The sequence below is a fragment of the Eucyclogobius newberryi genome, unplaced genomic scaffold, assembly GCF_026437365.1.
Source record: "Eucyclogobius newberryi isolate DKJ021-1_F unplaced genomic scaffold, fEucNew1.0.hap1 SCAF_12, whole genome shotgun sequence".
Taxonomy (NCBI): domain Eukaryota; kingdom Metazoa; phylum Chordata; class Actinopteri; order Gobiiformes; family Gobiidae; genus Eucyclogobius; species Eucyclogobius newberryi.
This window is the reverse complement of record NW_027315746.1, coordinates 20,807,227-20,829,237: the sequence shown is the minus strand read 5'-3', so window position 1 is coordinate 20,829,237 and position 22,011 is coordinate 20,807,227. Positions and strand designations below refer to the sequence as shown.

The 22,011-nt window shown below is 39.5% G+C and overlaps 5 protein-coding genes across 11 annotated transcripts; 3 read left to right on the top strand and 2 right to left on the bottom strand.

Annotated features, from left to right (window-relative positions):
• Nucleotides 1–7: 7 nt before the first annotated feature.
• Nucleotides 8–4,880, top strand: chrng (cholinergic receptor, nicotinic, gamma). 2 transcript variants are annotated; one of them, XM_072441386.1, is made up of 12 exons: nt 8–154; nt 522–658; nt 738–782; nt 856–980; nt 2,268–2,423; nt 2,573–2,670; nt 3,155–3,355; nt 3,626–3,740; nt 3,819–3,933; nt 4,058–4,310; nt 4,392–4,525; nt 4,642–4,880. In XM_072441386.1, the coding sequence occupies exons 1-12, from the start codon at nt 91–93 to the stop codon at nt 4,852–4,854; spliced, it is 1,656 nt and encodes a 551-aa protein (XP_072297487.1). In that variant the 5' UTR covers nt 8–90; the 3' UTR covers nt 4,855–4,880. The 2 variants fall into 2 exon arrangements, with proteins under 2 accessions (XP_072297487.1, XP_072297488.1); XM_072441387.1 differs by lacking the exons at nt 4,392–4,525; nt 4,642–4,880 and having other exon boundaries at nt 3,819–3,962; nt 4,058–4,304.
• Nucleotides 4,881–5,299: 419 nt separating this feature from the next.
• Nucleotides 5,300–8,103, top strand: LOC140355737 (phospholipid scramblase 1). Its single transcript, XM_072440395.1, has 7 exons — nt 5,300–5,958; nt 6,014–6,091; nt 6,175–6,367; nt 7,487–7,598; nt 7,692–7,791; nt 7,897–7,955; nt 8,015–8,103. Exons 1-7 carry the CDS (start codon nt 5,679–5,681, stop codon nt 8,039–8,041), a joined length of 849 nt encoding a protein of 282 aa, XP_072296496.1. The 5' UTR covers nt 5,300–5,678; the 3' UTR covers nt 8,042–8,103.
• A 61-nt stretch (nt 8,104–8,164) lies between these two features.
• On the bottom strand, nt 8,165–11,311 carry eif4e2 (eukaryotic translation initiation factor 4E family member 2). 6 transcript variants are annotated; one of them, XM_072441378.1, is made up of 9 exons: nt 11,196–11,307; nt 11,020–11,104; nt 10,498–10,609; nt 9,952–10,086; nt 9,771–9,875; nt 9,547–9,699; nt 9,321–9,457; nt 9,135–9,209; nt 8,165–9,058 (listed from the first exon to the last, which is right to left on the bottom strand). In XM_072441378.1, exons 2-8 carry the CDS (start codon nt 11,028–11,030, stop codon nt 9,161–9,163), a joined length of 702 nt encoding a protein of 233 aa, XP_072297479.1. In that variant the 5' UTR covers nt 11,031–11,104; nt 11,196–11,307; the 3' UTR covers nt 8,165–9,058; nt 9,135–9,160. The 6 variants fall into 6 exon arrangements, with proteins under 6 accessions (XP_072297479.1, XP_072297476.1, XP_072297477.1 ...); XM_072441375.1 differs by lacking the exon at nt 11,020–11,104 and having other exon boundaries at nt 9,317–9,457; nt 11,196–11,311; XM_072441376.1 differs by lacking the exon at nt 11,020–11,104 and having other exon boundaries at nt 8,165–9,054; nt 9,317–9,457; nt 11,196–11,311.
• A 175-nt stretch (nt 11,312–11,486) lies between these two features.
• capn10 (calpain 10) lies at nt 11,487–16,428 on the bottom strand. The gene is made up of 13 exons (XM_072441372.1): nt 16,237–16,428; nt 15,956–16,161; nt 15,695–15,826; nt 15,406–15,602; nt 15,081–15,307; nt 14,863–15,010; nt 14,621–14,787; nt 14,286–14,542; nt 13,998–14,200; nt 13,210–13,465; nt 12,901–13,094; nt 12,776–12,821; nt 11,487–12,216 (listed from the first exon to the last, which is right to left on the bottom strand). The coding sequence occupies exons 2-13, from the start codon at nt 16,100–16,102 to the stop codon at nt 12,187–12,189; spliced, it is 2,004 nt and encodes a 667-aa protein (XP_072297473.1). The 5' UTR covers nt 16,103–16,161; nt 16,237–16,428; the 3' UTR covers nt 11,487–12,186.
• Nucleotides 16,429–19,599: 3,171 nt separating this feature from the next.
• ccl20a.3 (chemokine (C-C motif) ligand 20a, duplicate 3) lies at nt 19,600–20,296 on the top strand. The gene is made up of 4 exons (XM_072440394.1): nt 19,600–19,736; nt 19,822–19,930; nt 20,003–20,077; nt 20,160–20,296. Exons 1-4 carry the CDS (start codon nt 19,661–19,663, stop codon nt 20,200–20,202), a joined length of 303 nt encoding a protein of 100 aa, XP_072296495.1. The 5' UTR covers nt 19,600–19,660; the 3' UTR covers nt 20,203–20,296.
• Nucleotides 20,297–22,011: the final 1,715 nt, after the last annotated feature.

Here is a 22,011-nt window from a genome sequence, read left to right as displayed (position 1 = left end):
CCGGCAGCACCAGCCCACTTCTGCTAGGAAACAAATAGTGACACATTTGCACCAACCTGCACCAGCAAAGCTCTGTCTGTGATTTCACAAATGGACTCTGGACTTCCTCTCTGCCTCTCCGTCTTCATCAGGATGATACTAATCGCCACAACAGGTAAGAAAGCTGCAGTTTATAATATTAATGCCAGGATTCATCATTTACAGGTTATTTCGATTGTAGATGCCACAATATAATGACAGCATTTTAGATGATCCAAGTCAAATCAAATCTGTGCAGCAAAAATAATTGATCGATGTGTTATCTGTGTTTGTTCAAGCCTTTAATTATCATTAACTATCACCAAATACAGTTCAAATGACTAAATAAACACATCTTCAACAACAATTGCTCCAACTATTAGTATTGACATTGATAGCAACTCAACAACTTTAAAGTGACTTACAAATCGCATTTTTATTATTATATCATTTGGGGATTCATTCATTTGGCTGACAAATCAAATAAATGTGTACGTTTGTAGCTTCATCTCTTAATCTTGAAGCAGAGCTCTTTCAAGAGTTGATGACAGACTACAACAAAAATGTCCGGCCCATGGAGAGTAGTGGAGATATTACCACGGTGCACATCAAGATGACACTGACCAACCTCATTTCTCTGGTCTGTGCTCCACGCGTCTTTATAATGCATTTGCCGTACCATCACTCCAAGCGCTAACGAATCCAAATCACCTCCACAGAATGAAAAAGAGGAGGCCCTGACGACAAGTGTGTGGATAGAAATGGTAATCGGTTCATCGTGAGTTTGTTACATTCAACACTGTTTCATTTTAACCGTGCAGTTTTGGTCTTTTGCAGCAGTGGTGTGACTATCGGCTGAGGTGGAACCAGATGCCCAGGTCAGCTCTATATGGGAATATAACATCTGAACTAAGAATGCCCTCTCAGAGCATATGGCTGCCCGACATCATCCTGGAAAACAAGTGAGTTTCAGGACATTCAGCAACATCACCATGTCATCACCGAGTCCCAATAATAATGCATCAGTCTAGTGCTTTTGCAGACGGTTTACAGTAGTTTTCCCCACTCTCAGTAAAGGCGAGCTACAACAGGCGGAAATCTGCTACTACTTTACTTTACGCAGAGTCAAGGAGTTTAATCGCTATTGAATCAAAATCACAATTAACAAATCGCAAAGGCTGCAAGTTTTGAAGTATCATCTGTCTTATGCCGCCTAAAAACTGATCATCCTGTGGTTTTAGATCTGTACAAATAGAAATACATGCAGGGATGGTAGAGTAAAATAATATGACTCAAGTAGAAGTAATAAAGGAATTGGAGAAGCTAATACTTGAGGACTGAGGAGTTTGGATGGAAAGTGTATTTAAAATGTGATTTATGATTTGAGTTAATGCAATCGGACATTAAACAATGCAAAAATTGTGGTATTTCCAAAGAACAGACACAAAAAACAAATCATATCTGAAGAGTTTGTGTAAGAGATCGAAGCACTGAATGTTCACATGAAGCTTTTGTCACTATAGAATGACTCACACTGGGAAGGTTTACTCAAGTAAGCGTACAGTCACTTCAAAATAACATTACGTACTCAAGTAGGAGTAAAGGTATGGTGTCGATAATCTATCCTGAAAAGTAGTTTCTTCAAAACGTTTTCCACCTCTGAATACATGTGATTCTTTTTTTGTCAATTCATTGGACAATTTCAATCTTTTTGTCAATTCTCAGCTGCTGAAAATGTGAACTTAGAACAGAATGATATTTAGGAAAATGACAATTGCAAATCAACCTCAGAAAAAAACACACAATTCGATATTTTTACAAAATAGCTGTTTTTTTTTATTTTATTTTAAATTCAATTTATTTATTTTTATCTTTATTTATTTTTCCCCTCCATCCCTTGTTGGGAAATGGGAGGTTTTGTCTATAGGAGTTTTTGTTTATAAGAGCTTTTTTTTTTATAAGAGTTTTTGTTTATAAGAGTTTTTTCTATTGAGAGAGTTTTTAAACTTCCTATAAGTTATCTGTTCTTTTTCTCTGTATCTACCTGCGTTGCAACAATGAAATTTCCCCATGTTTGGACAATAAAGGAATATCTTATCTTATAATCCAGTCCTGTCTTTGTTTGTAGAAGAACGCTGAAATCACTGAACCACTGTCGCATAATCACTTAATTCACTACAGTTTTGTTAAAGTAAAATCAATGACTCTTTTGGGATCCAGTTGACTCAGTTCCCATTGTCTGACTGCAGCGTGGATGGGCAGTTTGAAGTGGCTCTTTACTGCAACGCCCTTGTCTCTCCTGATGGCTGTGTCTACTGGCTGCCTCCTGCCATTTACCGAAGCGCATGCCCCATCACCGTCAACTACTTTCCTTTTGACTGGCAGAACTGCTCTATGGTGTTCCGGTAAGTGGACCTCATCAAATACACTGAGGACATGCAGATCACAGCAAAGGCAACAAAAGTCTCTGAGCAGCCTCTCGTATCCATGGTGCCCTTTATGCCCTGTCTTGCGTATGTAAATAAATTCCTCCTCTAGTCGTGTCTTCTCTCAGTTCCCAGACGTACAACGCAAACGAGATTGAGATTGTTCTGAAAGAAGAGGACAACTACACTTTGGAGTGGGTGGACATAGACCCGGAGGCTTTTACAGGTAGATACAGAAGGAAATGTGATGTTGGCCAAGTAAAAGTACCAAGAATTTACAAGTTCAAGAGTGAAAAGTGTACTGATGGTTATGCGCAAACAAATGCAAACAAATGCACATAATCCTGACATTATTAGAATTACAAATACTAGACCAACTAACACTTAATCTACTGTTACAGCTATAATGGAAATCTACTGGATCATTATTTTTAACAAGCTGGTTATTAATTACGATGCTACCACTGAAACTGATGTGAATGAAAGCAGGATAGCGGATTAAATGATCTTTATTTACATACGTTTTGGCAAATAGCTGTTGTCAGATCTGTTTTTTTTTCTTTCTTTCTTTGAACCGCACGCTCTCCCTTGCATTTGCACCTCTACAAGTAAACCGGTGTTGTTTCATTTGACTTTCTGGTTCTCATCACTGGAAAAGTTGCATCTTAATGTTGGTTTTCGTTTCATAATCGTGTCACTTGTGGCTTCAGAGAACGGCGAGTGGGTGATTAAACACAGACCGGCGAAGAAGCTGATCAACCCCCAGTACACTAAAGAGGACCTCGAGTACCAGGAGGTGGTCTTCTTCCTCATCATTCAGAGAAAACCGCTTTTCTACATCATCAACCTCATCGCTCCCTGTGTGCTCTTCTCCTCTCTCGGGCTGCTGGTTTACTACTTACCAGCCAAAGGTACCATTTCATCGTCTAGCAATGAGATTCCTGTAAAGTCCTACAAAGGGCGTCCATTAGAGAAAAAGTAATGCGTTGCTAGCGATCTCGGCTGTAGTGTAAAGTTAGTTTTGTTTGAGCATTTCAGACTTCCACTGTTCAAAGAGTGTTAGGCGAATGTGTCCATGTTAAATCAATCACGACTGCAGAGAAAGACGGGAATATTCTAGTAGTTGAAACTCCTAAGAAGAAAAAAGTGCTAATCTATCAAAAATATGCATGTCCTTGCAGCTGGGGGTCAGAAGTGCTTTATGTCAATCGCCACTCTCCTGGGCCAAACTGTTTTCGTGTTGCTGATTGCGAAAAAGGTACCAGAGACGTCACAAGCTGTCCCTTTGATCGGGAAGTGAGTTTTCTGCCGTTACCGTTTGTTGTGGTCTATGAAATGTAAGGTTATTGATAAGTTGTATATCTTTGATTGCAGATATCTGATGTTTGTGATGTCGGTGACAACGATGGTAGTGATGAACTGTGTGATTGTCCTAAATGTCTCCCAAAGGACACCAAACACTCACAAAATGACAGACAACGTGCGAAAGGTGAGACTGTGGCCAAAGCGAGCCGTTTTGTAAGTGACCTTTTCCTCTAAGCTACTTTCTTTTACGTACACATTTCTATACAGATGACCTAAATGCATTTCTAATAGTCTTTTTCTACTGACAGGTCCTCCTCAACACCTTGCCTCGCCTACTAAGGATGCAGATGCAACCTTGGATGCCGAAGCAGGACATGGTTTCAGAAAATGGAAACGGTCACGCAGCAGACAGCGCGCACTTGCCTCATCGTAGACGTCGCAGCTCCATGACCCTCATCACTAAAGCAGAGGAATACATGCTGCGAATCTCACGCTCCGAACTCATGTTTAAAAGACTAAGAGAGAGAAGCGGGCTCATTAAGTCAGCACTGGACAGGTTGCGTGAGTATTTGATTCATTTTCATTGGAGGGACGAGGACTAACTGAACCGTTTTAGATTAATAAGTGTGATGTTCTGCTAAGATAATGGTCTTCAGGGAGGAACGGCTGAGCATCTCTATGCCAGCTTGGCAAACGCTTCAGTGGAGCTGAGGCAGTGTGTAGCATCATGTAAGCACATAGCAGCGACGGCAAAACAAAAGAACGTCTTTCAAAATGTGAGTTCAATTGAAATACATTGTTATTATGGATTGGATTGCTTGTTGGAAAATAGATTTAGTGACTAGTTTGAGAGAGACTTGATATTTGACCTGCTTAACTTTTGAAACTGCAGGAAAATGAAGAGTGGTTCCTCGTGGCCAGAGTGATTGACAGGGCCTGTTTCATAGTGATGGCCCTGGTGTTTTGGATCGGCACAGTGGCAATCTTTCTCATGGGACATTTCAATAAAGCCCCCTCTTCACCTTTTCCTGGGGACCCAAAGACCTATCTCCCCCCGACAAACAACATGACGGAGAATGGGACGGGGTTTGACTTTCAGGTCTGAAAAGTGTTACCTCCAACAAACAGCTGATGCATCAATAAAACACAACTATACAAAGAAAAACAGAACAAAGGAATATCAACCACTTGGGAATATCTGATATCTACACTTAAGATTTGATCACCAAGACCAACATTTACTTTTAATGGATGCCTCTATTCTCCCTGTGGAGCGTTTACCAAGTTTGTTTTCACGACACATCAAAGAATATAACACTACTGTTTCTGTACTAGCCTATTCTACTAATCAGTACCTGGATTTATACAGTAGTTTCCAGATTAGAATACATCACAAATGCTAGTGTATCTTATAACTTAGCTAATGATGAAGATTATTCACATGACTTTAAATTGTTAATGTCTTTGATACTTTTTTATTGTGTTTACATCATTTCCTTTGTGGATCAATAAGGTTTGTCTACGTCTAAGTTACCTATTGTGTAATAAAGCTAATATGTTCATGTAAATTGCCTAAAATTGCATATTTTCTTCCACAACACATTCTGCACCTCTTGTGAAAAGCCAATGCACTATTGCCCCCACCTCTGGAGCAGGATTACAATTACATGGCTGAATGGTGCCTTTCTATAGAGCCACAAAAGCCAGATCCGGCTGGTTGGGATGGAAACAGAGACAGGGAAAAGGAGGGAGATAGAATCCTCAGATTCAACCAACGAACACAACAAACCAAACACTACCAACTGACTTCTACCACACTGGGTTAGTATATGCCACTGCTCATGGGGCATCTGGACTGGACTAAAGCATCAGAGGACTTTTCGTAAGTTGAAATCCGTCATTTTCCCTGCCCAAGAACAGGGAATCACTATGTCGGCCGTGACCAACCAGCCTCGTCCCTTTGGTCACCTGGAGCGCGAGAAGCACATCGAAATGACCTTTAGGACTCTCCAAAACAGAAATGGAACTTCCTGTGAGTGCCTTGTTGAGTCAGCTAAACCACATAATAAGACTTGTTGGGAATCTCAGGAGGAACTTTCACGAAATAAAAATGATTCAACAAAACAGAGACATGAAGATCAAGGAAAGGACCTGTCGATTTTGGATCTGATTGAGCAGTTTCATGTGAATGCTAAACCAGAGCTGCAAGGTAAGTAATGATACACATTTGTATTTGTTACTTAAATTAAACTGTAGTGTCGCAGGTCCTCACTGTGTTCCCAGGAGGGTATACACCATATCTGCCAACAGCGACAGGTTGGACTTACTCGTGGCAATAGAAGGTAAGCCTACGTGTGCTTTTAGAAATGAATAACTGTCAAACATAACTTCAAACTTTTAAAATGTTCCCCCATTTTCTTGGTAGAGAGTTCATGCTTGTGTCTTCAGTGTTGTGGCCCAGCGAGAGTCTGCTCACTGAAGGGTATTGACTGTGAGGGTCGTCAAGTCTTTTATTTTGAAAGACCCTTCAGAATGGATGCATGTTGTTTCGGCTGCTGCCTTATGGAGATGAGGGTCTATACAGCTCAAAGACAACTCATAGGAACAGTATGCCAGCGGTAAGTAATGTGAAATTAAGACTGAACTAGGGCTGGTAATCAGATATAGTATTATGAACAGTGAATAAACAGTAGTAGAAATGTGAGCAAGTTTCCATCAACCACAGCTGAGGGTTGCTATTCGTCCACTCCTCTCGATTGGTGTGATTCTGACTATTTAAAAAATCAACAATACCACTGTGCAAACCTGCGAGTGAGGTGACGGATGTTGTGGTTTTGGAAATAAAATTTTAATTATAAACTAAATGAAACTGAACATTTGTTGTGAAAATAAATGTGAGGTGACCATATTGATCACTTTGATTGGACTGGATCCTCTTCAAAGCTTCACCTCTTGTGCACGGTTCACAACATACAGAACAATAACCAAATGTGGTTCAAAGAAGGTACACATAATAAACACACTTTTGCATAATGGGTTAAAGGCATTAGTTCATATAATAAGTCTGATCCGCTTGTGTGCATGGCAAAATAATATTGTGTTTTAGGTAGAAAGAGGATGTTCTATTTTGCATTCCTACTTTGCCTACATTATCCCTGTCTCCAGCCTCCCATTGCTATGGTAGTTGCCCAGCCTTGTCTGTAAATAGAGTGTGTCCCACACTGCAGGGCGGTGGTCTAAACCTGGGAGGGTGAAAGCACTTAACAGCTGTCTGCCCAGAGCCACAGAAGGAATGTGGCATCCTTTCTTGTTAATGGGGGCAATGGCAGAGCGGCCTCCTGCGTAGTCAAACTCAAATGCTTCCTTCTCAATTGGCCTTCATCTGAGTCCAAACTCTCTTTGTCTCTTTGGTTTACAGACGATTGATTGTTACCAATTATGACTGACCTCTCACGAGGTTTCAGGTTAGAGGCCTACTTGGTATAAATATTCTCTCAGCTACCCTCAAATAAAGCATGGCCCAAAATGAACTCCTCTAACACCAGGAGAACAATGATTTTGGTATTGCAGAATCAGGACAGCTGAAAATGTGGTCAACCGAGCATCTACGCTAACCTCGGGTGTGGGTGAAGTTATTGCCACTGTGTGCACTGTTGCTTGATGCCAGTTTACAAAAAATTGGATCAAATTACTGTTGTTGAATTGAGGTTCGACTTTTGTCAAATGGCTGTTGACAGATGGAGCATGTTCACTCCTCTTTTGGAAGTGTGTGATTCAAGTGGAGTTGCTACGCTCAGACTTCAAGGCCCTTGCTGTCAAAGTCGCTGCTTTTCCAACCAAGAGTTCCAGGTACGAATAGACAATGGACAAAAATAAATAATACTGAAGTCTCACTTAATCTTACGGTTAAATCTTCGTACAATGTTTCAAAATGTATTTCAGATTATGGCAAACACTGGAGACCAAATTGGAACGATATGGAAGAAGTGGCCCGGTTTCAGTGTTCTACAAAATATGGACCATGAATATTTTGGATTAAATGGTGAGAATTCATTAAAAAAAAAAAAAATCTGTTCCTTATTTCATAATTATTGTCACCGACATGGCCCTACAGCCTATAACCTCAATATTGTATTGGTCATTTTAGTTCCACAAAATATGAATTCCGAGACAAAACTTATGTTGTTGGGGGCTACATTTCTTTTGGTAAGTAACTATGGTAACATTTTGCCCTTGATTATAAATAAATAACATTTTCTTTACAGAGTTATATGTACTTCGAAATGAGCTGAAAAGAACCCACTACAACCAACATGGAGTCATGGACTATTTAGTTCAGTAAACAATTCTCAGGTTGAGTTTTTCTCAATCTCATCTATAGAGAGAAAAAAAACTAAAGATGGAGGCAAAACATCTTGAAGAAACTGCTAATTTGACATTTATTGGTATAAATCTGTCATTTATTAAGCTCTGACAATGCTGTGTGTCATCACCCGCTGAACTGCATCGTTTCTGCAGGATTTAGACATTAATCTCATACATGAAACTCAACTGATCATATTATGGAGTCTCCCAGTCATTTATACAAAATATAAAAATCATTTCCAGACCATTTATGTACAACAGTTAAAGATCTCTTCATATTCCTAAAAGCGTGGCAAAGACATAACGGCTGAAGAAACTGGTTTTGAGGCATCTTGGCATCAGAAATATGCCCTTCAAACACGAGACCCTCTGCCAGCTCAGTCTCTCTTGGGAATTGACTTCAGGAAAAAAAAAAAAACATTTTAAGTCAATCCTATTTAGTCTTTGAATGAACTGTATTCACAAATACAGTGGGTTATACACAATAAGTATTAGCGATGCCTCCCCAAACAAATGTATTGTAAATACATTTCATTGTAATAAAAATGCCTGTAGCTGCAACCCTGTTTGAGTCCCAATAAAACAGATAAAGATGAGAAATGTGATGTCAAACAACAAATGGCATTTAGATGAACAGATTGTGATGTATTTCTTCAAGTGCACTTCTACAACACGTACAGACCAGCTCAGCTCAGAGCCTCCCTCTGGTGGCAGGTTCACAGATGTATAAATTGCTATAGAAAATATGCTCCTTTAGTTGACCAACTATTAGATGTTTCTTGTCGACTTCAGTCCGTCGTCACTGAACGGTCTTTGGTTTTGTTACGACAAAGACCCGTCTTCTGCCAGTTCTAACCTTCTCAGTCTTTATGGAGTGCCAGTCCATGCAGAAATTCTTCTCGGGGCTTGCGATCCCCCATAACCTCACAAAAGCACATGCCTTCCTGTTTGAAAAAACAAAACATACATTATAATAAGCAAAGTAATTTAAATAGGCACATATTAAAGTTTAAACCTTACCATTGTGGCAACTTTTGAGGCGGGGGCTACCGACCACCACTAACATTCACCAACCCATGGAAGTCTTCCCATGCTCTGCAAAGACAGTCGATGTGCAAATGTATTAGTGTGTAAACATAAGACGTAACATTAATCAGAAGAGAAGAAAGACAGAAAGCAAATAATAAACCAGGTAGACATACATACTTAATGCTGTCAGTATGAGTCTTATACTCCATTATAGTGTTGGGGGGAAGGTTCAGGACTCGGCGAAGGGTGTCTCGAATTCGAGCAGTGGTCCCTTGGTCACTAGCAGTTTTGTTCCAGATAGAAATAATATCCTCCTGAGCAAAAACATTAAATTTTACGATACATTAATTTCTTTGAACAACACAAGGCCAAGCTCAAAGGAGAGAAATGATCATAGTATTACCTGGAAGCGAACTGAAACTACAGCCCCACAGATTTCTTCTCCAACCATAAACTGTTCTCCCAGCATTGCTAGAATGAGGTTTTCCCAGCATCGGGATGCCAGACCTTTCCTCAAACGTATAATCCATTTCCCCCCCATTTTGTTGGCATCATCCTAAATACAACCATGGCTTGTAAAATAAGCAATTGAGATATTTTAATACATATTCAAGCATAAGTCTGTACCTCCCACATAGGTTTTATTCCCTCTTTGAAAAGGTGAAAGTCGCTGTGCCCGGTAAGATCCCCTGGTCGGATCATGTGACTGTAAAACCGCCAAAACTGCTCCACCTACACAACAATTTGGATTAGCCAGAGGAATGAGTCTGAAAGGGTTTTTCTTTGAGTGTGTAGTTGGTTTACAAACCGAGGCAAAGCTGCCAATCTGTTTGATATTCTGCTCATAGCTCTGTGTGCTCGCTGGTCTCCCTGGGGTGCGTCTGGAGTACCAGAAAGTGTAGTTGTATTGCAGAGGGTGCTCTCCTGCACCTGGAACCACCATCTACGAAAAAAAATTAGTCTACATTAGGGGTGTCCAAACTGTGGCCCGGAGACCAAATATAGCCCCCAGACAAATTTGTGTTTTTTTGTTTCAAACTTCCTGCTAAGTTGGCCCAAACAACAAAAAGTAGTACTTTTTACTGTAAAATTTGAAAAAAATCCAACATGATTATGTTAAACCAACCTAATATTAATGTTCCAAGTCTTATTAAAGGTGTGGAGGCTCATCAAAACTATGTCAAATGTAACATTTTGAATGGTTTACTTTATTACTTCATTGTCGGGTTGTCTGTGGCACTCTGCTCACTATCAAGTTTCAAAATGCGGCCCTCGGGGGAAAAAGGTTCGGTTACCCCTGGTCTCTAGATAGTCATTCTTCACTCAGTGTAAAAAGAGAAGCAATTATCCGTACCTTTTTCTTAGAGCTGTTCTGTTCCTTATCTTCGTCTTCAATGTTTTCCTTCTCACAGTCTTTCGGTGGGCCTTGATCCTGGTCGTGGTCTCCACTGTCATCGTCTTTCAAACTAAAGAAGAAATCAGATTACCGAGTTATTATACTTGTACATCGAAAATCAATGACAGCTACTGCAATAATAGACTTGGGTCTTCTAATCTAAATGTATTAGCTTATGAAATAAAGCAAAATACAACATGAATGAATGAATAAATTACATTAAGGGTAAACTACACTACACATAATTATTATATAAAGACATACTATGAAGTAAGCTTATCCATGTAAGCCGCTTGAAGCTAACATGTGGCTAGCTCGTGCCTCAGTGAAGCATCACGGGCCTTTTCACGGCTCGTGTTAAACACAAGGCCGAGGCTTTGGGGCCCACCTCTTCTAAAAGCTAACACTGGTTTGTAGAACAGATCCGAGTGTAAACGTGTTATGAGCTACTGTCGAACATGTGTAAGCATTTGTTCTCACCTCTTTCCCATGTTGAACTTGAGACTAAAACCAAATTTGCAGATCCAAGCTAAATTTGACACACCTCTTTAGCATGCAACTACAGCTGTTGAAACACAAAGCTAACTGATGACTTGTCTTTGTGACAGGAAGTCCGCTCTTCGAAAGATATCATACAAATACAATCAATTACTCACGCGTCAAATTTGTTGTTCATAATTTTTTGGGTAAAATAATTTCAGAGTCCAAACACAACCTCCTGAGTCCACGTAACGGCAGCACGCATGCGTGTACGGGCATGGCGCTCACCACCTCAGACCCCCACGCTCACTGCTCTGTTCAAATGGCTGAAACTCTGAAAGTTTTACTGTCCTAAATTGTTTAATAACTAGGAGGTGTTACAAGGTATAATAATTATATGGTCTTACATACAGTAAGTGTGTAGAGACTCATACAATCTGACAGACAGAATAAAATAGACCCAGAAATAGTAGTGTAAGTAGCTTTATTCAGTCACACATTACAAAAAATATAAATACCAGCTCATTGTCAAAGCTGTCTGACTAAAGTAATCTGTTTTGGGGCAAAAATTGCCACTGTTCAAATGTAGGCGAATTAGGGTGAACCCTGCTGTTTGCCAAATAAAGAGTATATAAACCTAATGAGGTGAATGGCAGAAGAGACGGGGAGGACTGCTTTGGCATGGTATGGCACATTATGGTGTGGTGTCATTTTGTTGGCCCTTCTGTTTGAGACCATCAGTCGCCCCATGCTCCCTGTGCCCCTCATAAGAAAGGACTTTGTTTTTGGCCAGAAAGCGCACCAGTGAGTGAATGGGCAAGAGCAGCAGCGGGCCCTTCAATGGCGGCTGTTTGTTTACACCAGCCAGTCCCGTCATAGCTCATTAGCAGCCCAGCCCACCGACAGCCTCTGATGTCCTAATGGTTGATAAGTGTGTGACTGCCCACCAGCTCTGAGCCTCAGCAGCAACGGATAAAGGAGAGGCTACGAGTACCGACACACATTTTCACTAATTCTGCTTGCATTCCTAAACCTTCATGGTACACATGCATACATAGACATGCACACAGTGCCGGGCTGGTAAACATGGACAGAAGATATAGTTCTTTCATCATGTGCCAGGGGCCACAGTGAGGTTCGCCGACATCAGCGGAGCAACAGTCAGCACTAGTTGTGCATCAAAGATACACAAGAGATCTGTCGCAAAGAGACACGCAAGTTATAATTATTTAGTGCTGCAATCTTTGTACTTGAACTAGAAATAAACTGAATCTTGCAAAAGCCTTTACATAAAGTCATGACAGACATTAATAATATTTAATCTATTTGTGGGTTCCAGTAATTTCACTTCTTTCTATTTGAAGGACTTGCCTGTTCGAAAGATATCATTTTTGTATTTGAAATGGTCAGTTGCTCATTTGGCAACGGTCTTCACTTGAAACTTGATATAAATTGATCCAGATTTTTCAGTTCCAATAACAATACTTTGGCTTTAAGAATCTGCCTAATATCAACAAATATCAGCGCAGAGAATGATAATGGCATTTATTTCCTTGAGAAATATACAATATATGTATGACAAAATGGATCCAAATATGTTTAACATTAAATATGCTAATTACATCATGTTGTAGGACCAAACAGGATAATGTCTAAAGTGATATCCTGGAACCAATACCAAACCAGGCAGATCCTACCTGAATTGGAATGATTATCCCATATATTTATACATTACAATAACTGACCACTAACAAACCTCTTGAATTGGTCTTCCAAGTGTCTCTTGACATTTCACCACTTTCCTGAAATAGCAATATTTCAAAATGTACTTGTTAAAGTTAAATAACATGTTTTTTTTATCCACAAAAGATCTGGTCTCACCTGTGTACCCTGTGAGATATGCAAAGAGTGAAGGTGGCAGGACAGTCAGGCTCATATGTAGATGGCACAATGGTGTAAACTCCAGCTGGGAGATGGCACGGTAGAGACACAACCTCATTGTAGCAGTGAGGAATACAGCTGGCTACAAGTTCATCCTTTTTTGGACACTTTGACTCAGATGTTCCATCTTGGGCCTAGGAAAATGTACATCGAGTATAAAGTAACATTGAGGACATTAGAATGCCTTTATTACACAATACATATGATCAGACTTCAAACACCATATTTTCTTTAAAACAAACTACTCACCTTGTACACATGGAAGCCAATTGGGTGTAAATCTTTTTCTGGGGGGTTTTGGTGCAAAGTGATGTTGATGTTGACTTCTGGGGTGTGCATGGTGTCATCACACACACTAAACAGGAAGCGGGGGTTGCACCAGTGAGAAGGGAAATTTCTGCTTCCTCCTGCAGTGCTTCCCTTGACCCAGGCACCCTGAAGGAAACTATTCTCCCACTCTCCACCGATTGTTGATGGCAGTGACAGTGCTGGTTTCTTTAGTGCACTGTGGAGTAACCAAAGTTTTATATTAAAAAGGGGATACACTAAAATCCCCTTGTTGTTAAAAGTCATTGACTGACTTTCAACCTTGTAACAACGGTGTTTCCTTATAATCAGTTTCTCAAAGTATTCTGATTCCAAGTTTGAGTTATCCTGTATAGTCCTGCAGCTGAGGCTAGAGTGCTCAGAAAACGTCTATTTTCACCTACCCCTATCCCCGCCCCATCCCTGTACTTAGTTGTGAGTATTTTAAAAATGAAGACTCAAGTGATTACATGTCAGGTTCTAAAATGTGTTTTCAAAAACTAAAAAGATTGAAGAACAATCTGCAGTTTGCCACAATGAAGAGCTTGTCACTTTTTATTTATCAAGTCAATGGACCCATTTCTATTACTATGCCATTTTAGATCAAAATTGCAGTTCCCAATGAACAAAAATGTAAAATATTGATTGTTATAGTTCAATAAAACAAACTTTAAATGTCTCTTTCAAATTATCAACGGCTTTAAGAACACATTTTCTAAACTCTAGATTACCTGAGAGAAACGGATGAAGAAGAGAAGACCCTTATGAGGAATCTGGCCTCAGCTTCTGGCTGGTACGTGCTGGGGATCATAAGGTAGTATCCAGGCTCTAGCTCCTGATTCAGGACCACTTCTCTATCATACGCATGGCAGTGAGTAGAAGCAAATGCAGCTTTATTTAACACACGGCTCAAATCAAACCGCCTCTTCTCCACCTGACAAAACCAAGAGAGGATTATTACTATCCATTGATAGAGGAGTCTCTATGAAGCAGCTGTATCTATAGGCAACAATACAAACCTTCCAAATGTGCAGCGCAATAGCGTGGTAATGCTGGTGCTTATTAATGCCGCGGTCTTCAACTAACTTTTGTACCGATTTGGTCATCCTCTTATTTTCTTTGTGCTGTAAGAGTGTTACCAGCACTTCGCCTCTTTCTCTAACTTTGAGCCAGTACTTTGGATTGGTGCTGTAGCTGTTGCTGTTCCTACTCCCACCAGCAGAGTATCCCTTTATCCACACACCAGCCAGCTGCTGATGGTAAATTAACATGTGTCCTGAAAAAAAAATAAAAAAATACATAACAGGGAATTATTAACAGTTAAATTACAAGAAAAACATGCTTAATTGAATACCTGAGTAGATGCTTTTAAGGTGTCCGTTCTCATCAACTTGATAAGCTGCCGTAACATCATCAAACATCGACACAAACTCTTCCTCATCCAACCAGAATTCCCCTTGTGAAATCCTCGCTTGCAAATCCATAGAGCAGAGAGGATCAAGAGAGCTCCAACTCGGACTACTGCAACACAACGTACAAATAAAGTTTCCAAAGATCAAATAAGACACAAGCACAGAAAACAACATGCAGACAAACCCTTCTCCCCAGGACCCATGCCAGCAGCATCTGCCCCAGGGGTTTCTAATCCGGAGAAGATGTACTTTGTGTCCTGACATAGTGCTCACTTCCAGCCACTCTAAGACATTCAGGGCGTGATACTGACCCAGCTCACTGGCCTCTTCAACTGAAAGATTGAACAAGGGGTAAGTATTCACAAAGTCCCTTCTATTCTGAAACATGTGTTTCTTTCTAACCTGCTGGCCTGCTGTTAGTGGAGCAGCTAAGTATGCAGTTATCCTTTACCATCTTCACAAGGTTGCGTCCTGGTCGTCTTCTGACCCGATCTGTATCTTGTTGTTTATCATCGTCTCCTTCAGTTTCAAAGCTCCCCAAACTCCAGTGCTCCGCCAGGCCACCAGTAAGGTCGACCAAAGCCTCAGATACTTGTCCTGCCCAAAGTCTCTCATAAGAGCCATGAAGCCTGAAAGAAAGAGGACATATAGGTTATAAGTAGCAATAGAAAATAGGTTAGTAGTTCTCAAACCAGCAAATGTATACAAATATCAAGTAGCTTCTCACTTAGCGTATGCTTTCTCCAACAGTGCTACCCAAAAGGCAGTGGGGGAAAGGCACCGTGAAAAGCACAGTTTTGAGTCGGTACATGGCAAGAGGTCATCGATGATAACATCTTTCCACTGACCATACTGCCAAAAACAAAAACGAAAAATTCCTTTGTATTCATGGTCTCCCCATAAAGGCTGGTCAGGAGGAATCACCTACACAGAAATACAAATATTAGTAGGATCACTAATTTCATTATGCCACAAGAGGAAATGTGAAAGTATCTACTTTTAATAGGTCATTGTACCTTGTTTAGTAAATGCTTGTTTTGCAGTAAGATGGTGCAGGCGCAAAGGAGCCAACAGTCTCCCAATAAACCTTGCTTTGCATGACCCAAGTTGATATCTTCAGGGAATAACTCTGGTGACTGGCAAATCTCCTGAAATAGGGAACATGTAGGTGATTTACAGGGTTTTTTTGTGTGTGTGGTGGATTTAGACATTCAATCTTCTTTAATAAACTACCATAAACTCGACTATTCTTTTGCTATCCTTGAACTGCAGCTGACCTGGGGTCGCAGAAAGGTGATGCAGTCCTTCAGTTTAGTGATAGGCGTGGAACCGTCTGACAACAGGGCTGAGTCATCCGGTGGAAAATCTGTGTCCAAAAACAAACCTACATCCTCATCCTCTGCTTTCCTTCTTCCTCGCTCCATGGCTCTTAGCTCAGTGGATTAACAGCACCGTCTAGGATCTCCATCTCGTCCATGTTACGCTGAGACAGAGGACATGTGAATAATGGTCGAGGACATTAAATCTCAGCAGTCAAGCAACGTTATCATATTCCTACCTCCCAGGTTTGAGCTAGGTCCTCCATCAAAATAACAGCTAGCCGTTAGCTCTGTCTACTCGAAATGCAATTAAGGATCTCTTCATTGTAATATAACATTGTAATAATATCTCATATAGTCTTACGGTTAGCATAAAATATGTTATTCAATGGTTGAATGAGTAATATTTACCCCGACTACACATTTCCGCCTCTAAATCCAGTATTTGTGCTAAACGAGATCTCTTCCGCTCATCTTTCCTTCCTCTTGAACACCACCTCCACCTAGCGGCGATGGGCGCTATTACAGGCAACGCAATCCGATTTTTCAAGTCATTCTTTATTCAGATTTAGTCATTTATGACAATCATACACACAAATAAACATACATATAAGATAAGATATTCCTTTATTGTCCACACATGGGGAAATTTCATTGTTGCAACGCAGGTAGCTACAGAGGAAAAGGACAGATAACATATAGGAAGTTTAAAAAACATATAGAGGTTATGTGTGAGAATTATGCAGTGGACTAATTACACAAACTCAAGTTACTGAGTAATTGATTTGGGCTAATTGCGCTTTTCTTAACTAGATTTTTAAACATGTAGCATACTTGCATGGCATTTTTTCCCATGCAACTGCAGCCTACTCATATTTCAGAGATCAGTAACATATTTGCACATTTTCAATGCATACATCTGATCCTAAATAGATGTACAGTTGGGTGAGAAAACTGCTCCTAATATAATATATAATTATATAATATTTAGTCAATTTATGCTCAGGTTTTAGATTTCTTGTAACTGATAAATTAAACAGTGCAGGAGAGCAAAGTGGACTGTACGTCTTTATGTCTTCCTCTTCCACTGATCAAAGCTAAACAAAATAGAAAAGAAAATGTTATTAGAAGATGATTATGTCAAAATCAAATCATAGAATAGGTTTTCAGTGAGCAGAAGGATAATAATCATAATAATCATACTTTGGAACAGCTTCCATGGCTCTTTTCACCCATTTGCGTTCAGGATCTGCACATAGTGGTTTGTTTATCACTGTTTGGAAACTGTAAACAATGCAAATGTGATTAATTGTGCTCACTTACAAAAGGAAACAATTTACGGTAATCAAAAGTTTTCTTACATTACTGCTCTGATGTCACAGAACTGGGTTATGTCTTGATTTACGTAATATTTCAGTGCTTTTATCGGGACTTTAACAGGATCATATTGTGTGCAGCATATTTTATTTGAACCTGAAAATAAAAATTAGGATTGCAGTACAGACCACTACGCTTTTAGTTATCCATTTTAATTTCAAACATAAATTCATACTCACAGCTTTGCCCAAGCATCAGCATCAGCACCATAGCAGAAACACATACAGACAGGTTGGTCATCTTTCTAGACCTTCTTAATGTCTGGAGTGAAATAGTCTTCCTCACAGTGGCACTTAAGTACTTGATGACAACGGAAACACAAACACATACAAACCACATCTTACATATACGTTTCAAACTTTGTGTCAGGTCCCAGCCATGCTTCAGTGGTCAAAAAAACCCTATTTGCCTGGAATGTATTTAGCAATCAATGTATAAGCACAAAAAAATGCGTTGTGGGCAGGGCTGGAGAATTTACTGTAAAATATTGTCCAGTGCTTCCTGAACTCAAAGGCATTTTACAAAGTAATGACAAAAGCTTAACCACAACATCTTTCTATAACACCTTTGCCATGATTGTAATGACTGAAAAATGCAAATTGTGTTGTAACATTACTATTTTAGAAAATGGAAAGCATGTCAGGCGTGATACGACGATGTGGTTTGGGTGGAAAGTTTAATGAAGATGATTTAGAAAGTTCTCAGTGGCCTACTTAGCTCTACATTGTGCACTTGTTCCTCCACATTGAGGTTTTTTGGCCTAGAAAAGGACCCCTCTCAAACCTCAGCACGTCATATAGTCATAGCCGTTTGCACTTTCATGTCAGGTCTTATCCCCAGATCTGCACTAAAAGTCACTGATGTTATGCACTAATTACACAACAAACTCATCTTAAGTTTACTTGACTCATATAATGTATATATGTCTATAATGTATATATGAGAATGATTCAAACTTAAGATAAGATCAGATAAGAGACCCTTTGCCCCCACCGCGCAGGGCAAGGCAAAAGTATGAAGTTGCAACATTATTGTGTACAAAAAGGGGCTATATCTAGGATTATGTACAGTGCAGCAAATGGACAGATTCAGAGAAATGTATTGTCATGTACACGGATAAAGTTTGACGATGCAATGACAGAACTGGTTGTGGGGTTTGTGCAACTCTATGGGAGAGTCAGTGCTTTTGAAAGAAATATCCAAAGTCAAAACCCACAAATGTTGAACCTCCTATTTGTTTGGGATTGGCTCCACAAACTTGTCATATTCATCTTAGTTTTTGTTTCATGTGTCCAGTAATTATATGGAAAAATGAACCACGATCCAGGTCAACAAATTTGACAGTTAAACAGCAAATTCCACTATGTAATTCTGACCTGCTCCAGCTCCATTAAAACTATAGGGATTTTAGAGCATTTAGAGTCCATGTGAACTAAAAAGAGCAGGTAAAGTGACTTGAATTGTACCAGTGGTGATTCACATCATGTTACAGTATTGCATATGATTCTAGTGGATGACAGCCAAGCATTACTACTACTCCTACTACTACTACTACTAGAACTATTGTGCATTACTATTGTAGCCACATCTGCCCTGGGGCAGACTGACAGAAGCAAGGCTCCAATCCTCCAGTCGCTCACACACAAAGGGACTTTGCGTGAAGTTTGCATTAGAGTCACTGCTTCTCCCACTGCATCACCTGGTTTTGGTTTCCCATCCAAGCACCAGGCTAAACCTTGTGAACAGAATCTTATATACCGGTATATTATATATATCTTTTATATATATTTCCCTAATTCCTTCAGCCATATGTTTGACCTCTGTGTGTTTGAAGCATGCTACTGCTCTGCATATTGTCAATATCTCTTTAACTTCAACACTTCATTAAGTCTCTGGAGGGCAGTTGTTTTGCAGACAGTTGTAACAAAAAATACATACAACCACACACTCGACAAGACAATGCAAACATTTAAGAATTAAACCAATGTTGTGCTTAAAACAATCTATAAAAATAAAACCACATTGAGATTGAGTAGCAACTACAGATGTAATTAAAAAGAGAGAGATAACAGAAAATGCTCTATACGGTAAAGCAACTTTGAATTTTTGCACACCCATTCAATATTGTCATTCATGTTTCCCCTCCCCATTGTCATGGGGAGGGGAAACATGAGGGGGTTTCTGTTGAATTGTGTTGATGTAGGCAGAGCTGGAAACTGGCCTGTTTCTCCAGACACGCTGCTTATAAAGGTGCTTCTCACTGCACATGTGCACTCTGCAGACAACATGGTTTCAGCCAAGGCCCAGGTCTCACTGCTCCTGCTTTCAGCTCTGTTTCTGATGATTCTCAACACATCTGAAGGTAAAGACACTCCGCGTTGGACTCATCTTGTGTGTTTAAAAAAAAACTTTTCTTTCAATAATCATAATCTCTTTTCCCCGCACAGCACACATCTCGTGTTGCAGAAGGTACTCTACAATTAAATTACCCTTTTCTGTGATCAGGGGCCTGTCCATTCAAACAGACAGAGAGTTGTGTAACATTAATGCTATTATGTGAGTGTTTCTTTACTGTATACTTTGTTCAATTAAAATACACTTTATTGATCAATGTATGTTTTGATATAGTTTCCATACAAAAAGGGGGAAGGCATGTTTTGATCCGGCTTCCAACTGGGTGATGGAATATGTGAACCGTTTAAGGTAAAATGTTGTGGACTGTTCAGATAAAAATAAAGGTCCATCTATTTTCTATTAACTTGTAACCTTTGCTTTTTTTTTTTAGGAATAAAGCTCATATGGTTCACATGAGAACCACTCATTCATAAAGAAATGTGTATTCTTTACTCAGAGAAGAGAAGAGTGTATTTTGAGTGTTTTAGCTCTTTTGACAATGCTTTGTACATAGTAAAATATTTAATGTCTGTGTGTAATTAAACAGTTTCTTTAATAAATGGGAGAAAAAAGTTTTGTGAGACCACGACCTTTCATTTTACATATTAATACTCAATAAATATATATTCTGAAAGTCTACATTTTATGAAATATTCACACAAGGTATAATAATAATAATAATAATAATAATAATAATAATAATAATAATATGGTAATTAGAATTTATTGCCATTGCAAAAGAACATAATTCACAAACATAGGAACTTGCTTTGGATGATAAAACAACCTATGTCAAATCAAAAAGAAAAACAATTGAAATTGAATACAAATAAAACATTTTGTTTAGACCTACTCCTGTTTAGAAATTAAAAAGACGTGTCGCTTTACATTTAATAAAGCATTAGCCTGATTGAACACTAGATGGCAACAGATAGCCATAAGAATTAACCCGAAATATAGTGAAAAACCACGTCTATGCGTAATTATAGTGCGTAAAATAACACTTTAAGCACAGATTACCTAACCTAACCCTAATGCATTAAATGATGTATAATTTTCATATTTAAAGAATACTGCTGCTTATTTGAGTCAGGAGAGAACACGATTCTTCTTTCACAGAAGTTGAAGCAGTGATGATGACCTCACGCTTTCCCTCCGTCTCTGTCATGGGTTTATATATTATACTTCCATGGCATAAGCGTGGATGTAGTGGGCATAAGTCCGGGCCTTGTCGCATGAGTCTGACCCAAACTCTGCGCTTTACGGCGGGGGACGCGATTACATCACCCGCGCTGTTCTGCACCACTGAACTGAGAGCTTTACTATGAATAATACATGTGCATCGAGCAGGGGGCCTGGGGGCCTGGGGGCCCGGTGTGCAAACCACGGCCTCAGAACGCTTGATTTGTTTAAATGAAATAATGACACTTTACTAAGATGTTCAATTAACACAAAAACTTTATTGATTCAAACAATAAGCAGAAAGTCAGATTTAAAAAGTTGTAACAGTGCATAAAATGTGTGTGTTTCACGTCCATGTCAGTTTTCCTATGACTGTATCTCTAGCCTGTTTTCAAAAGAGCCTAGACATGAGTGTTTCTATGTTTTTCACTGTTTTCTACCTTCAACAAAACAACACAAACAAACACTTGTGTATCAAAATCATCTAGGCTAATACAGCTAATTGTCTAAAAACCTAAGCCTACGTTTTGACACAATCAAAACAACTATTTCTAGACTATTTATTTCATTAATCATTTAAAAATCCCAACTAATTGTGGAAAGAGAATCAATTAACTATTTTCAATATTGAATAAATACATTTCCAATCATTTATAGAATTGTAGGCCTTCATCTTATGACACAATTCATATAGAGACCCAATGATTGAAGCCGCTTGGTTTGAGACACGTTTTCCCATGATGCTGTGACACACACACACACACACACACACATACACGCACGCACACACACACACACACACACACACACACACACACACACACACACACAATGAGCCATCCTCTATCATAGGTGAAAACAATCCGACTTCACTCTTAGCATTTCCCCTTTGTCCTGGCACATTTGCAGCTGGAGCGCTACACAAAACACACTTAGTGATCATTTCCTTTAGTGCTATAATCTTTCTGTCCTTTGTTCTGACTTGTCACTTATTCACGCGTTGCCAGATACACAGTTAACGCAGAGATAACTGAGCCCGCTATATAATTAGACAAACAAAA

What these genes read in the sequence shown, in the direction of transcription:
- chrng (XM_072441386.1), top strand. Translation starts at nt 91, where the DNA reads ATGGACTCTGGACTTCCTCTCTGCCTCTCCGTCTTCATCAGGATGATA. An exon ending in GATACTAATCGCCACAACAG is followed by an intron (nt 155 to 521) that starts GTAAGAAAGCTG and finishes GTACGTTTGTAG; the next exon opens with CTTCATCTCTTAATCTTGAA. An exon ending in GCTGTCCCTTTGATCGGGAA is followed by an intron (nt 3,741 to 3,818) that starts GTGAGTTTTCTG and finishes CTTTGATTGCAG; the next exon opens with ATATCTGATGTTTGTGATGT.
- LOC140355737 (XM_072440395.1), top strand. Translation starts at nt 5,679, where the DNA reads ATGTCGGCCGTGACCAACCAGCCTCGTCCCTTTGGTCACCTGGAGCGC. An exon ending in TTTCCAACCAAGAGTTCCAG is followed by an intron (nt 7,599 to 7,691) that starts GTACGAATAGAC and finishes AATGTATTTCAG; the next exon opens with ATTATGGCAAACACTGGAGA. An exon ending in TGGGGGCTACATTTCTTTTG is followed by an intron (nt 7,956 to 8,014) that starts GTAAGTAACTAT and finishes TTTTCTTTACAG; the next exon opens with AGTTATATGTACTTCGAAAT.
- eif4e2 (XM_072441373.1), bottom strand. Translation starts at nt 11,215, where the DNA reads ATGAACAACAAATTTGACGC. An exon ending in AGAACAGCTCTAAGAAAAAG is followed by an intron (nt 10,087 to 10,497) that starts GTACGGATAATT and finishes TTTTTTTCGTAG; the next exon opens with ATGGTGGTTCCAGGTGCAGG. An exon ending in TAGTTTCAGTTCGCTTCCAG is followed by an intron (nt 9,458 to 9,546) that starts GTAATACTATGA and finishes GTTTTTGCTCAG; the next exon opens with GAGGATATTATTTCTATCTG.
- capn10 (XM_072441372.1), bottom strand. Translation starts at nt 16,102, where the DNA reads ATGGAGCGAGGAAGAAGGAAAGCAGAGGATGAGGATGTAGGTTTGTTT. An exon ending in TCACCTTTCTGCGACCCCAG is followed by an intron (nt 15,827 to 15,955) that starts GTCAGCTGCAGT and finishes TCCCTATTTCAG; the next exon opens with GAGATTTGCCAGTCACCAGA. An exon ending in CCTTAAAAGCATCTACTCAG is followed by an intron (nt 14,543 to 14,620) that starts GTATTCAATTAA and finishes TTTTTTTTTCAG; the next exon opens with GACACATGTTAATTTACCAT.
- ccl20a.3 (XM_072440394.1), top strand. Translation starts at nt 19,661, where the DNA reads ATGGTTTCAGCCAAGGCCCAGGTCTCACTGCTCCTGCTTTCAGCTCTG. An exon ending in TGTAACATTAATGCTATTAT is followed by an intron (nt 19,931 to 20,002) that starts GTGAGTGTTTCT and finishes GTTTTGATATAG; the next exon opens with TTTCCATACAAAAAGGGGGA. An exon ending in GAATATGTGAACCGTTTAAG is followed by an intron (nt 20,078 to 20,159) that starts GTAAAATGTTGT and finishes TTTTTTTTTTAG; the next exon opens with GAATAAAGCTCATATGGTTC.